The sequence below is a fragment of the Ustilago hordei genome (assembly GCF_900519145.1).
Source record: "Ustilago hordei strain Uho2 genome assembly, contig: UHO2_contig_04, whole genome shotgun sequence".
Lineage (NCBI taxonomy): Eukaryota > Fungi > Basidiomycota > Ustilaginomycetes > Ustilaginales > Ustilaginaceae > Ustilago > Ustilago hordei.
In genome coordinates this window covers 301,318-315,407 of record NW_024545261.1, presented here as the reverse complement: position 1 = coordinate 315,407, position 14,090 = coordinate 301,318, and the positions used below count along the sequence as shown (strand labels likewise).

Genomic DNA, 14,090 nt, shown 5'->3' with positions numbered 1-14,090 from the left:
GCTTTGCTCGATTGTGTGAGTAGTACAAAGCCTACCGACACCCGACATGAAACTGAGGAGGCTTGAGGGATTTGACACGATGGCGGTGAGACAGAACTTGGCTTCTCGTTGCACGAACAAGGGTGCTTGGTGGGGTCAAACAAGGCGTACAGTAGTAAGAGTGACTGTACGATATCGAAACGACAGCAAAACTTGTCTTTGAGCCGCTTGAGACCGCCGCTCTATCATTGGAGAAGGTGAAGCCGAATCGGCCTCCACCGCGCACTCGTTCTCCGGTCCTATAGCTGAGCCGCGCAAAAGCACTCTCTCACTTACGCCCGGATCGAGTCGGGTGGACCTTGTCCTTCCACAACAGTCTCGAAGCCTTCACTCTCTCTCTCAGCCTCCCCGCATTGTATGCAATGCGTGCTTGAGACCCTCTATCAATGTTGACAACCTCTCACCTTTTGAGCTCTGTGCGTGTGAGAGTCCGACTCGGTTCGCAGTTGCAGCTGAGCATTCACGTCGTCGTTCTGCCTGCAGGCCAGTCGAGATCAAACCCTATCTACAGTCCCACACAGCCAAATCCAGCCTCGTCTATTGGCTGCCGCTTCACTTCTGACCCTGCCCCACATACATTCACCCGATTAGACTTTCAGTACAGCGTCGTACCTATCTTCCATTCTCTCCATCATCACTACCTCCTCCTGATCATCCGACGTCCACCTCTTGCAACCTTTGCATTCATCTATCGCATCAGTCACAAATACAGGACAAGGCATCCCCTTCCCATTCTCTCACCATCGCCAACATGTCGAAGCAGGGAGATTACGACCAGGTCAAGAAGGACATTATTGCTGTTCTCAAGCAGCCCGAGTACGATGACGGTTCCGCCGGTCCCGTGCTTGTTCGTCTTGCATGGCACGCAAGTGGCACTTACTGTGCCGAGACCGACACTGGAGGATCCAACGGTGCCGGCATGCGATACGAGGCCGAAGGTGGTGACCCTGCCAACGCTGGTCTTCAGCACGCCCGTGTCTTCCTCGAACCCATCAAGGAGAAGCACTCCTGGATCACTTACGCCGATCTCTGGACTCTGGCCGGTGTGGTTGCCATTGAGGCTATGGGCGGTCCCAAGATCCAGTGGCGTCCCGGCCGAACCGACTTTGCCGACGACTCTCGACTCCCACCTCGCGGCCGTCTTCCCGACGGTGCACAGGGTGCTGATCACCTCCGATTCATCTTCTACCGCATGGGCTTCAACAATCAAGAGATCGTCGCCCTTTCTGGCGCCCACAATCTCGGTCGATGCCATTCAGACCGATCCGGTTTCGAAGGTCCATGGGTCAACTCGCCGACACGTTTCTCCAACCAGTATTACAAGCTCTTGCTCAAGCTCAAGTGGTCGCCTAAGAAGTGGGATGGTCCATTCCAGTACGTCGCCAAGGCTCCAGGTGCCGATGACGACGACGAACAGCTCATGATGCTTCCCACCGACTACGCCTTGATCCAGGACGACAAGTTTCGTCCTTGGGTCGAGAAGTACGCTGAAGACCGAGATGCTTTCTTCCAAGACTTCTCCAAGGTGTTCGCTAAGCTGATCGAACTTGGTGTTTACCGTGACGAGAGTGGTATTGCAAGAGCAGACAAGGTGAAGTCGTACAAGGGCGAGTACAAGTCGGCTCCACAGAAGTCGCACGAGCCTGGCGCACCCGGTGCTGGCAAGGATGGTGAGGCTGACCCACTCGCAAGACAAAACAAGAGGGCTCAGAACCACCACCAGTCCTCTGCCAAGGCTAAGCTCTAAGCCCGTGTTTTCGCATTACTTCCTTCGCTGCGTTCTTGTAACCTGCGGATTTATTTTTTATTTTTTATTTTTTTCTTTTTTATTGTCTGCAGGTTATCCCACTAAGGTGTGGGGATTAAAGAATCTAACATAATTGCAATAGACATATCGTGTTGTACAAAATGTTACAGTAGGTAACCAAAACCAAGCGCATTGCTCGGCTGTGTGAGGATGTTGTTGAACAAATAACGGATCGATTTGCAGCCTGAGTAAGTTGTGCTGTTGATAGTGACGCCGGGAACGCTCAGTCGTGTGCGTAGCTTCGATTGGCGGTATTGAGGTGGTTCACCAATCGTCATCAACCTGCAGAGGTTCCGCAACATCAACCCCTCTAACCCGATATGCTTCTGCCACGTCCTCCGGGCTAGGATCTTGCTTTGCCTCTGGCCCCTTCTCCAGCATTGCAATCTCCTTGCTCTGCTCCTCCAACTCTTGCCTGGCATTTGGCCCAATCGGCCAAGTCCCATCAACATGCCAACCCGCTTTCAACGTTTGCACCACCACATCCATGGGAAGACCTCTATTTGGACCAGCGCCTGTAATCGGCTTTCCCGTATTCAGAGCGCCATGTATACGCTTCAGTATTGATGGCCATGCATCGTCTCGTAGGAGAGCTTCATTGTGCGACGTGCGATCGAGAGTTGATCGTACGCGTGAGAGTGTAGTCAGGAAGGTAGAGGTTGCTGAAGTTGATGGTGGATGTGGTTTGGAAGATGAGGAGGGGGAGGCGTGAGCCATAGCAGCTGAACTCGCTACATTGGCCTCTTCAGCCTGCTTCCAGGACTGTTTGCTGAGGTCGCCTTGATACAGAATGATGTTGTTCGAGGAGGTAAGGGACGGTGAGCAGACCCTGTTGAGAAGAAGCTCTAAATTTGCTGGTCAAAATCTGGATCTCGGATATGAAATTTCCCGATATGAGAACACTTGTGTCGGCCTAACATCATGGCGAAAAATGCAATGAGCCCCTGTCGGGATTTGGCATTATTCAAAGCTCGCTTCTTTTGACAGCTTGCGTTCTTCAGGGGTCTTTTGCAGCCCGCTCTTTCCGCCGCACACCAAACTACACTTGCCTCTTCTGGACATGCCTTGTGTCTGTATTGGATTGCCAATTCAGAAGCAGCGCAGCAGCGCATGTTCAGAGCAAGCTGCTGGATCTCCTTATGCAAAGATCCTCAGCAGCTCGAGCTTGCTGTGTTTAGAGGAGAGAGGGAAGGGAACAAATGATGAGGAGAAAGGAGGCCCTGTCAAACCTTGTCGGAATGGAAAAGAGGGCGGTGGGCGTGTGCGTGTCAGTGTTAATCTCAGAAAAGCTAGTCTGACAGGGGTTCTTGGGAACGAAGCTTTTACGGCGCAACAAGCCTTGAAGTACTGATGAGTGTCATGCAAAGCTGCTTCCCGACTGAGCAGCTGAACCTTGCTTTTGTGGAGGGGCCACCTTTCCCCCTGAAGCTTGCTAGTCTACCGAACTTGTACGATGAATGGTGTCTGAGATGTTTGCAGACTGAGGTGCGCACTGTCCTATGCATCAATGCCTTTCGTCTGCTTTGTTGCCAAAGTCTTTGTCGTCTTCACCATCTTTGCTACCATCATCTCAAGGTTATCCAAGGAAACCTTCATTGATCAAGTTGACGACCTCATAGCTGCACACGCATCTCACGACTACAGTAACGACTACTGCGAGCCCAGTATCTCAATGATGAGACTCAACAGCCATCGAACCTCTGGCAAGGCTAGCATCTCAATGCTACTTACCTTGCTCCTCATCAGCTCCCTCACCATCCTCACTTCAGCTCGACCGATCTCAGACAGCCAGACGTTACTTCAAAAGCGCTCGCCTGAACCTACACCCCTCCCTCGAGTCCCCTCTCTCAACCCACGCTCAACACCAGATGAGATCTACGAGTTCTACTCACCCCGTCACCTCTTCCAGAGTGACCACCCGACCCCGGTCAAGCGGCAAGACCAGCCCTCTGTCCCACTCTCCTCCCTTGGCCCGCCTTCCTTCCCCTCCGACATCCCCTCCTGCCCTAAGTGCGAAGAACGCTACCCCTCCCTCTCCTCATGCATGGGAGCATCGGCAATCTTTGCAAATGCTTCGAACCTCTTCAACAATCCCATAGGATACATCAACGTCATCAAGTGCGCCTGCACTGACACCTTCCAAGCTGTCTACCCTCAGTGTTTGGATTGTTTCCAACACACGGATCAATGCTACTACCTCGGTACTGACCCGGAAGGCACGGGTGCGAACAATGTTATCACAAATCTCAGAAACATCTGTGGTTTAGGTAGTGCGCTCTTGGGCGGCGTAGCAGCTGCAAATAACGATGTAGGGACGGTTGTGCCGAGTCAACCGGGAGCTTATACAGATGTTTCGACGACGGGAGCGGGGTACAAGGATGCAAGTACGGGGGCTATTTTCCAGAGTTCTGCAGGGAGGAATGCCCTTGATGATGCGGTGAGGGGATGGAAGGTTGCTGCTATGGTGTTGGCGGCAACGGGGCTGGCGATGGTTTTTGGTGTGGCTAGGATCGTGTACTAAGCGAGCGGGAGGATTGTGGTGGTTCTGTTCGCTTGTGTTTATAATGACTTGATCATTGCTGTTTCTATTCCAATTTCTGCTCTGGTATCAATGTAGTGACTTGACAACCTTCTCTATGGTATAAGCACGGCTTCTTGACGTGTGATTTTCGTTGCAGCTCAAGGCGAATTGATCGGAGTGGGGGACCAAAAAACGCTGGCTCAAGCGTGAGCTGCGAGAACAACACACTTTGAGCTCTCCAACATCTGCAATCAACTCACCAGCTTGTGGACCCTTCTCCGCCAACTCGTTCAACTAGAGTCGTCCACGAAAACAAGGCCGTTACATGCATTGCTTTCCGAGCGTCGGTGTGCAATCCCAGCTCTCGGACCTGAGATTCCGAATCATCGGTATGCTCGGCCGTTGTTAATTGAAGTTCGCGGTACACACCGGTCAATCGGTCCCTCTCTGCTGCATAATGTTCTCGACGCTTGAGTCAAGCTTCTCTGTCCGTCTTGGTCTGTGCTCACACTCGACTTCACATTCCTCACTTCGGCCTTCGTCATGCAACCTCTACCTTCACCTCTATCGACAGTACCATCACCAACTTCACCCCAAGTCAACTAGCCGCAATGACATCCAACACCTCCCCACTCCAGCTCTCGACCGAGGAAGCGTCAACCTTGGTCTCAAAGCTGATCCACAAACTTCTGCACAACCAAGACCAAGACGGCAAATTCCTCCTGCCCCTCCCCGATGGCCGTATCATCGACACCAAAGGATGGGCTGGATGGGAATGGACTCACGGCGTTGCCCTCTACGCCCTCTTCGAGCATTTCACCCTCACCTCCTCCTCTGAATCTCTCTCCATCATCCACTCCTGGTTCTCCGATCGCATGGCAGAAGGAGGAACAACCAAAAACATCAACACTATGGCTGCCCTCCTCTCCCTCGCATGCGTGTACGAGCTTGACCCTAACTCCCACCCTGAATATCGCTACTGGTTGATCGAATGGGCGGAGTGGGTAATGAACGACCTACCCAAAACTGAAGAAGGCGGATTCCAACACATTACCTACGACAACGAGAACAAAGGTCAGGTGTGGGACGATACGCTCATGATGACTGTCCTCCCACTTGCCAAGATCGGAAAGGTACTGGGCAGGGCGAAGTATGTCGAGGAGGCAAAGTATCAGTTCCTTTTGCATATCAAGTATCTATATGACCCAAAGACAGGGTTGTGGTTTCACGGATGGACGTTTGAAGGAAGACATCACTTTGCTGGTGCACACTGGGCTAGGGGAAACTGTTGGATCACACTTGCTATTCCGTTATTCTTCCACATTCTCGGACCGCAAGATTCCGATCTTGCCGACCACAATTCTTCTTTCTCACGACACTTGATCGGAACGCTGGACGCACAACTTGACGCTCTTGTACCGCTGCAAGATGAAAAGACAGGCTTGTGGCATACTCTATTGAAGTACGACGATTCGTATGTCGAGTCTTCTGCTACTGCTGGGTTCGCTGCTGGTGCTTATCTAGCGCTGCGATTCGGGTTGATCAAGGATGAAGACAAGAAAAAGCAGTACGAGAAGATGGCAGATAAAGCACTCAAAGGAGTCCTGGAGATGATCGCAGATGATGGAGAACTGCAACAGACTTCGTTTGGTACTGCGATGGGTCATGATCTGGAATTCTACAGAAAGATTCCCATCACTCCAATGCCTTATGGCCAGGCACTGGCGTTATTGGCTATTGTCCAACATATGGCGCTGCACTCTACTACCAAAGCATAAGCTCACTCGTATGTACACTTGCAGAAGATCCTCTAATGTAATATCGCATTGAAAACAGATGGTATCATGAATGAGTCGGATCTACAGTTGTAGTGGTGGAGCGCTAACCGTCTCGGGAACCGTATAGCCAGCCTTCTGATGCGCTTCCTTCAAACTCATCTTCTGCCCTCCCTGCTCATCAAAGTTGTCTTGACTCAACCAACCCCCCAACGCCTGCTTCCTCTGCGGCCAGTCATCATCGACCATTGCAAACCAAGCTGTATCTCTACTCCTTCCCTTGATCACATAATGTTTCTTAAACAAGCCTTCGTATGTAAACCCGTACCTAACAGCTGCTCTCTTACTCGGCGTATTCAAGTTATTACACTTCCACTCGACCCTTCTGTAACCTAAATCTTCAAACGCGTGCTTGAGCAAAAGGTAGATCGCCTCGGAAGACTTCCTAGATCTCTGCAACAAGGTCGAAAACATGACGTTGCCAATCTCGATAGTGCGATGGATCTCGGAGATGTGAAGGTACGAGATCATACCTAGCGCTTTCGGAGAATTCAATGTGGGAGGAGCCTTGTCGATGATGGCCCAGAAGACCATGTTGTTTTCGTTTGCTGAACGGGCAGCGATGAAAGAGGAAAAGAGCAAAGCGTCGCCTTGGAAAGGTGGGTTGAGCATGTAGTCCCATAATCGCTCGTGTTCTGGTTGGGCCACGACGGGAAATAGCGCATCTGCATGCTCGGGGGAGAGGGGGACAAGGTCGATGTATTGGCCTGAGATGGTAATGCGAGCCGGGTATTTGGCGACAGGGGTGGTGACGATGGGACCAAGGCGTTGAGCCGCTTCTTCGTCGCTGAGAGTGATCATCCTAAATGCGAAGAGTAAGTTCTGTGATAATGGTATCCAAGGAATGTGGAGAGGTGATGGTGATGCGGGTATAAGAAGGGAATGATCTTGAAGGTCGAGTCACGCTCCGTTGGAATGAACGACCTTGCACAACAACGAGAAGAAACAAAGATGCCGAACGATCCACCGGAACTCAAATATTGCTGCCGAGTTGCGGATACTGTAACCAATTCAAACGTGGCTTTCCTATGGGAGGATCGACAGCTCAACGCTTCTTCCGCCAGTCTTACCGCTGGTTAAGCTCGTTTGGCCGCTTATTAACCTCAATTTGAAACTCGAATCAACTTCAGCTTTGTTCAGACTCACACTAACGAAGTCGATACAGCATGTTTCTGGTCGTAAAAGTATCATTGAAGAGCCGTAACCTAGTTGTACTAACTCTCAGGCGGCAGCCTGCTTTCGCCCTCTCTTGCCGCCAACCTGCTTCTGGACGGGCTTGACATCAACAGGAATGGTCTCGTGATCAGCAACAAGCTCTTGCGGCGGAGCACCTTGAGCCAGCACTACTCTTTGTCCGTCATCTTCCATCGCTGCCTTGGCTCTTTTCTTCTGCTGAGCATTCAACACTGGCGCATCTGTTGGTGCTGGCGTCTTGGGTGTCGCCGCCTTCTTCCTACCCTTCTTAGGCTTTACATCCTCCTCATCCTTCTCCACCCCATTTCCGTCTTCATCGATGTCATCGGCATCACCCTCCTCATCCACCGCAGCTCCCGGCTCTGTACCGAACGGCCTTCGCTCTCTACCAGCTTGCAACTCGGCACGTACCCAATCAGCTTCCATGTACATATCCCTCAACACCTCTTCACTTGTCTTGACATACCCTTCCTCACCTGGGCCAGGCTCGGCAAGCTCAATTCCCTCATCTTCGCCAACATCCGCCCCTGGACCAGTGTAAACCCTACCCAAACGCTTTGCGGCCTCCTTGGACTTGAGAATCGCACGTTCCACTTTCGATAGGCTCTTCGAATTGAGCTCAACTTTCGGCTCTTCGCCTGCCGCGACATTCGCCTCCTCTTCGGCGGCGTCAGGATCTTTCCTAGCTTTGCCCTTGCGAGGTAGACGTTCGCCACCGAGCTTACTCTTTCGGCCGGAAGTCTTGACGCCGATATCTTTCGCAGGTGGGCGCAACGATTCGTGCTTCACTGGACGCAAATTGTAGATGCGATACAATTCGAGCACTGCCTGCTCCTTGTCTTTTGCCTCGATCATCAGGTGTGCATCGGCTGGAAGATCAGGTGGGAGGAATCCACATCGATCGGAGTGGGCACGTCGCTCTCGTAGATTAGATGCACCTGGTCTTGGCTCGGAGAGATGGTACTTGGGTCGAATGCCCTTTTTGTGCCAGATGGCTTGGAACTCTGGTAGCAACTCTGAAGGCGGTCGCGACGAAGGGCGGAGCAAGTCGTGATGGAAATCAAACACCAACGGGATGTCGAGCTCTTTGCATAGCGGGAGGAGCTCTTCCGCGCTCCATGCCATCTCGTCGTTCTCGAGAACAAGACGGTCTTTGACGTTCTGGGACAGACGAGTGGTGTATGTCTCTCGCATACGATTGAGTGTAGCCTCTCTATCGCCGAAGGTTCCTCCACCGTGGATGATCATGACACTATCCTTGCCCATTCCCATCAAGTCGAGCATCTCGCAGTGTGATGTGAGATCACGAATGCTGTTCTCGATGACTTCGGTACGCGGGCTTCCTAGCTGTGTGAATTGGCCAGGGTGCATTGTCAGACGATGGCCGAGCTTTTTTGCCAGATCGCCTGCAACTCGCAACTCCTTCTCGGCGTACTTGAGCGAGTAGCCATACTTTTCATGCGAAGCAAATGGAAAGATTTCGGACGAGAGACGCATGAACTTGATATTGTTCTCTTCATTCCACAGAATCATAGGGATCATATCACGAGCGTTGAGTCGACCAAGCTCTTTGATGTAATCTGGTCCTTGCTCATCCATGGTCTTGATGCGAGCTGTTCGACTAGAGAAGATAGGTGGGTCTTGCCATCGAAGAACAGTGTTGAGGCAGGCATAGCCGAGCTCGCCGGAGAAGCCATTGGCGCGCTCCTGACGTTCCCCAGGCGGACCTTCGAGTCGGAAGTCGCGCTTGCGTACTTCAGGGATCTCGTAGACGATATCCTTCTTCTTGCGCTTGGCTAGACGACGACCGTTCTTGTCACGACGAACTGGATCACCTTCCTCGTCGAGCTCAATCTGATACTCTTCGCCATGAACATTATTGCGCGTCTCGAAATGTGTTGGCGTCTCCACTTTCCCCTTCTTGGGTGCTTTGGCTGGCTTCTTCTTTGCAGGCTTCTCTTCTGCTTCGGATGAAAGCTCTAACTCGCTTCGAGGTGGGGTGGGGGGAGGTGAAGCAGCATCTTTGATGATCGTGTCTGCGACTTCTCGAGCTGTCGCTCGTGACGGAGTGGCGTCGCCAGAATCGGATCGTTTAACTTTGGCAGGTGGTTCCTTGACAGCCTTTCTCGCTCGCTTCGGCGGTGGTGCCAGCTCCGCGGCAGCGAGCGGATCTGAGTGGACGTCAGGTTCGGCATAGTTGATCGAAGCGGACGCAGATGCTCGTGCGCTTCGTCGGACCATGGTGGTGATGGATACGTGAAGAGTGCGTGTTATAGGTGCAGTCGCTTGTAAAGATGGTGTCTTGAGCGTGTGCGACACTAGTAGGAGGCGTGAAGAGGCGTAAAGGCCACGGTAAGCGAACATGCAGGATCACTGACTGCAGCGACGGGGCAGCAGCGAGAACTGGACCGAAGACAAGTGTGGTGAGTCTTGAAGACTCTTGGGATCAGGGAGAATTGTGGGAGGGGACGAAGATGAGATGTTCCAGCGTATATCCTTGAGGGTAATGGAGGTGGTGAAGGCGTCGGTCAGGAGAAGAACACCATAAGCGTAAGAGTGACACTGAGCACAAGCCCGCATTGGACGCGAAAGAAGATTTGTTCGCTGTGATGGAGCGAGAAAACTTCATCAGGCTGAGGTCTGAGGTCTTTGGGCAAGTCAGTGGCATACGAGTTGAGTCTTGCTTGCCAGACGAACCTGTCAGTTTGTGGAAGCGGTGAATGCCATCAGTCATTTTTTGCTTGTCGTACAACAGGCGAAGCGGTTAATGGTGAGCTCATTGTGCGTTCCGCTGAAACGCTGCAGGGTCCGCTGCAGACTTGCATGTGGAGGCAACTTTTTTTTCCACTTTGTCGAATCATGCACTCTAACAAATTTCAAAAATGTCTGGTGCTTACCAATCGTGTATTGCTTAGCTGAGAGCGCTGCAAGGGCCACCATCAACTTTTTGTGCTCACGAGATCTTGGCTTGCCACATAGGAGCCATCACTTTGATTACATCGTCTCTCTCTCTCTGATTACATCGTCTCAACCGCAACGACACCAGGCTGATCCATACGTCTTAAGATGGTCGGACCGATGACTGCGGCCAGTGCCGTGCCTATTCGATCAGGTACTGCCGCTCTCCGTGCTCCATTGCGCTCAAGCGCCTTCCGCCACCATGCCTCGTCTTCATTGCGAGCCCACTCGACGTCGTCCGGCTCGAAGGTCAAGGCAGCCAGCATTATTGCAGGAGGAAGCCCTTCTGCTCGGAACAAACTACGATACGCTACTGCTGCGGGAGCTGTGACCACAGTCGCCTTGACAACATGGTATGCTACCACCTCACCCGTACATTGTGAGGCCGCACAATCAGTAGCCACGAATGCCGATATTACTCCCACGACCATGTCACAGCAAGACCAGATGCGTCAGCGTGCAAAGCTGAAAGGTGTCTACGCATGGGGCTCGAACAGATACAATGTCGTTGCTCCAGATGCTCCTTCAGTAACGCTCATTCGATCTCCCCGCTCCATTCCGTTCTTCGACGGAGTGGCTCTTCGAGATATTTGCCTGCAAGAAAAGCACGGCGTTGCTGTTGATGCTGAAGGAGATGTCTATCAGTGGGGCCTTGGATTCTTTGATCCCTCCGTGCGCGAGATGACAGCGATCGAGGACGTGCCTCTTGGACGCAAGAGAGAGAAGGCCACTGCCAACGTTCGGGCTCCTCTTGGCGGCACTGCAACTCTCGTACTGAACCCGGTCAAGACGCTGAAAGGCAAGAATATCATCAAGGTAGAAGCGACTGAAGAAAAGATCTATGCTCTGTCGAAAGACGGCCACGTCTACGTGTTCTCTGCGGTTCAGCAGCTCCAGTCTAAGCCAAAGTACCCGGGCTGGTCTGCAAACCCATTCAAGCTCTTCAACGCTTTCGCCAGTCCCACTATTGACCACGAAGTGCTTCACCCCGCTCCTTCTGCACACTGGGGCAGCACTGAGAAGGTGCAAGACCTCGTTGCTGGAAGCCACCACCTTATCACTGTGACCAACAAGGGTCGAACATTCGCAACGCCCATCGGCGATGAGGGCAACACATTTGGCCAGCTCGGTACCCGTCGTGTCTGGCTCAATGCACCCAAGACCCCCGACAGCAAAGCAGGTCATGTCGAGACTCTACTCGAACCTTGTGTCTTTGCCGAGCTTGAGGCAAACCACGGTGGTCGACCCGTTTCTACGCTCGTTCCCTCTGGCTGGCTCCCTGCTCCATCCACCGAGACCGACCGCACCTCCAAGCCAAAGGCTAGCTCAGAACCCGCCTTCGAAACCAACACTGACCAAGCTCCCCCTCCCAAACCTCTTACCGAACCCATTGGAAGTATCCGATGGTGCACTACCCTTCACGAGATCCCTGCGCTCCGCAACCTCAACATTGTCCAAATCGCTGCTGGTAGCGAGCACTCTCTAGCCCGCACTCACGATGGACGTGTGCTTGCATGGGGCCGGCACACGCACGGCCAATGCGGTCTTGGCACCAACTTCAGCATGGAATGTGTCCCTGTTCCCACTGAGGTGGTGCTGAGTAGGTCATTCGCCAACAGTTCGATGGATGTGCGAGCGAGCTCGATTGCTGCTGGTGCGGATAACTCGTTCTTTATGACGACTCGTCGTGAGCAGAACGGGATGAAGATCGATCTTTTGGCTTCTGGTAAGGGTCAGTGGGGTTCGATTGGGAATGCGATGTGGAGTCAGGTCGTTTCTAAGCCTTCGCGAGTTAAGACTGTGTCGGGGTTGATGGAGTTTTCGGAAGCTACGGGTAAGACGCATCCTGTTCCTATTCACAGTATCAGTATTGGCAAGCCAGGCCATGTTGCGCTTGTGCTCGATACTGTCGAGTCGGCAGATCACTTGGCTTTCGGTCGCGATGTGATGGTTTGGGGTGCCAATGCAGGTTTCCAACTCGGTCTGAGCAAACGATCCAACCTGGCTGTTCCTCAGCATCTTAAGCCGCTCCCCGCATTGACGACCGTTGAGGGCGGGAACATTCTCTCGGAACAGGATGGAATTGTTGTGTCGGCTGCTAAGGCAGCCGCTATGCCTCAGGCGTCCCTGCCAACCGCCGACCCAAAGTTGCGAGAGGCGGATATCAACTCGGGCGCCCTAACGCACATGCCTCATAACCGATTACAGCTCGCATCAAAGACTAAGGCCAATACCCACCTGCCACCTACAGACTCGTCGAAAGATCAGATGACCACGGCACCAGCGACAGTTTTGGCTCAGACTGGAAAGGGCAAGACAAAGAAGAATTTGACCATGGAAGAGAGCATCAAGGCTGGAACTGTTTCGACTGTTGTTTATTGGAAGATCCTTGATTGAACAGTGTCTGGAGGAGCATAGCTACAATGATGTATACACCTCTTTGCTCCATTGACTGTGCCAACAGTGTCTGCTTTGCGTGGGACTCGACCTGTGTGTAGGAGGAGGGAGGGAGAGTGCATGTGGAGGGTTCAGGAACAAATTTTGAAACTTTCCAAACTTCGTCTCCGAGATCCGAAAACGCTCTAAATTTCTTCCAGCTCCCACCATCCCTAACCTCACCACCCTACACACACACCTCACGATGACCGACACAACCCTCGCCTCGAACTCGGAGGAAGCATCGGAACAATACGACCTGGACAAATCCGCTCTTGCCGCTCTCGACAAGTTCCGAGCGGAAAAAGCCGCTGAAGAAGCTTCCCTGCTCAAATTTGCCCAATCTTCCTCTCGCAAATCCAGAAAGAAGTCCAAATCGGAAAAACGAACGGAACAAGCCAGCAAAAAGCTCACATCCGAAGAAGAAGCTGCGCAGGTAGCAAAGGCGGAAGCTGCATTGTTAGCTGAGATCGAAGCAATTGCGGATTTGGAGAGGTTGAATGGGGTTGTGTCGGACAGTGCGGATTCTATGTTGTCGACGTTGAGTTCGAGGTTGGAGGTGGGAAGTGAAGCTGGTTCAGACGAAGGAGAAGGGGAGGAAGGGGAAGCAGGGAAGGATTTGGATGTGGATACGTTTAGGAAGACTTTTGGTGAAAGTTGGCAGCTGTCACAGTTTTGGTATTCTGCAAAGTTCGTTCGTGAGCTTTCAGAGCTCATCTTTAAGCTGGTTTCGCCTTCTTCCACTTCCATACCGAGGGAGCAAGATGCGGTAAAAGCAGCATTTGGAGACGCAAGAGTAGCTTTTCTGTGTTGCCCCACGGCATGGGTAGGATTCGTTCACCGATTTCCTTCGCTTAAATCTCAAGCATTCGTTTTCGAGGTGGATAAACGATTCCATGCTCTCAGCAAGACAAGTTTCGTCTACTACAATCTTCACGAGCCCGAAACCGTCCCGCAAGAATTGCTCGGGACGTTCGATGTACTGGTTTCCGACCCACCATTTTTGAACGTCGGCACGCAGTCCAAAGTCGCAACCACAGCAAAGCTTCTAGCAAAGAAAGATGCAAGATTCTTGCTGTGTACGGGGGATAGCATCGCAGATGAAGCAAGCAAAATGTATGGTGAACCGGCGTTGGAAAAGTTGGATCTGGTGGTCGAACATCACGGGTTGGCGAATGCCTTTGGTATTTGGGGTCGTCTATGACTCATCCATCTCAGAGAAAGGGCTAGAAGTAATATAGAGCTTTGATAAAGTGTCTATTGTCTATGATGATGCGTGATATGTGTGTGTTGGTACATG

General features: G+C 52.2%; 8 protein-coding genes across 8 annotated transcripts; 5 read left to right on the top strand and 3 right to left on the bottom strand.

Annotated features, from left to right (window-relative positions):
• Positions 1–790: 790 nt before the first annotated feature.
• UHO2_02433 (uncharacterized protein) lies at positions 791–1,786 on the top strand (the record flags this gene model as incomplete). Its single annotated transcript, XM_041555221.1, has 1 exon — positions 791–1,786. The coding sequence occupies one exon, from the start codon at positions 791–793 to the stop codon at positions 1,784–1,786; it is 996 nt and encodes a 331-aa protein (XP_041411155.1).
• Positions 1,787–2,110: 324 nt separating this feature from the next.
• UHO2_02432 (uncharacterized protein) lies at positions 2,111–2,563 on the bottom strand (the record flags this gene model as incomplete). The annotated part of the gene is made up of 1 exon (XM_041555220.1): positions 2,111–2,563. The coding sequence occupies one exon, from the start codon at positions 2,561–2,563 to the stop codon at positions 2,111–2,113; it is 453 nt and encodes a 150-aa protein (XP_041411154.1).
• Positions 2,564–3,521: 958 nt separating this feature from the next.
• UHO2_02431 (uncharacterized protein) lies at positions 3,522–4,367 on the top strand (the record flags this gene model as incomplete). Its single annotated transcript, XM_041555219.1, has 1 exon — positions 3,522–4,367. The coding sequence occupies one exon, from the start codon at positions 3,522–3,524 to the stop codon at positions 4,365–4,367; it is 846 nt and encodes a 281-aa protein (XP_041411153.1).
• A 611-nt stretch (positions 4,368–4,978) lies between these two features.
• UHO2_02430 (related to unsaturated glucuronyl hydrolase involved in regulation of bacterial surface properties, and related proteins) lies at positions 4,979–6,145 on the top strand (the record flags this gene model as incomplete). Its single annotated transcript, XM_041555218.1, has 1 exon — positions 4,979–6,145. The coding sequence occupies one exon, from the start codon at positions 4,979–4,981 to the stop codon at positions 6,143–6,145; it is 1,167 nt and encodes a 388-aa protein (XP_041411152.1).
• An 81-nt stretch (positions 6,146–6,226) lies between these two features.
• Positions 6,227–7,003, bottom strand: UHO2_02429 (uncharacterized protein; the record flags this gene model as incomplete). The annotated part of the gene is made up of 1 exon (XM_041555217.1): positions 6,227–7,003. One exon carries the CDS (start codon positions 7,001–7,003, stop codon positions 6,227–6,229), a length of 777 nt encoding a protein of 258 aa, XP_041411151.1.
• A 420-nt stretch (positions 7,004–7,423) lies between these two features.
• On the bottom strand, positions 7,424–9,637 carry UHO2_02428 (uncharacterized protein; the record flags this gene model as incomplete). Its single annotated transcript, XM_041555216.1, has 1 exon — positions 7,424–9,637. One exon carries the CDS (start codon positions 9,635–9,637, stop codon positions 7,424–7,426), a length of 2,214 nt encoding a protein of 737 aa, XP_041411150.1.
• Positions 9,638–10,462: 825 nt separating this feature from the next.
• On the top strand, positions 10,463–12,751 carry UHO2_02427 (uncharacterized protein; the record flags this gene model as incomplete). The annotated part of the gene is made up of 1 exon (XM_041555215.1): positions 10,463–12,751. One exon carries the CDS (start codon positions 10,463–10,465, stop codon positions 12,749–12,751), a length of 2,289 nt encoding a protein of 762 aa, XP_041411149.1.
• Positions 12,752–12,995: 244 nt separating this feature from the next.
• On the top strand, positions 12,996–13,994 carry UHO2_02426 (uncharacterized protein; the record flags this gene model as incomplete). Its single annotated transcript, XM_041555214.1, has 1 exon — positions 12,996–13,994. One exon carries the CDS (start codon positions 12,996–12,998, stop codon positions 13,992–13,994), a length of 999 nt encoding a protein of 332 aa, XP_041411148.1.
• Positions 13,995–14,090: the final 96 nt, after the last annotated feature.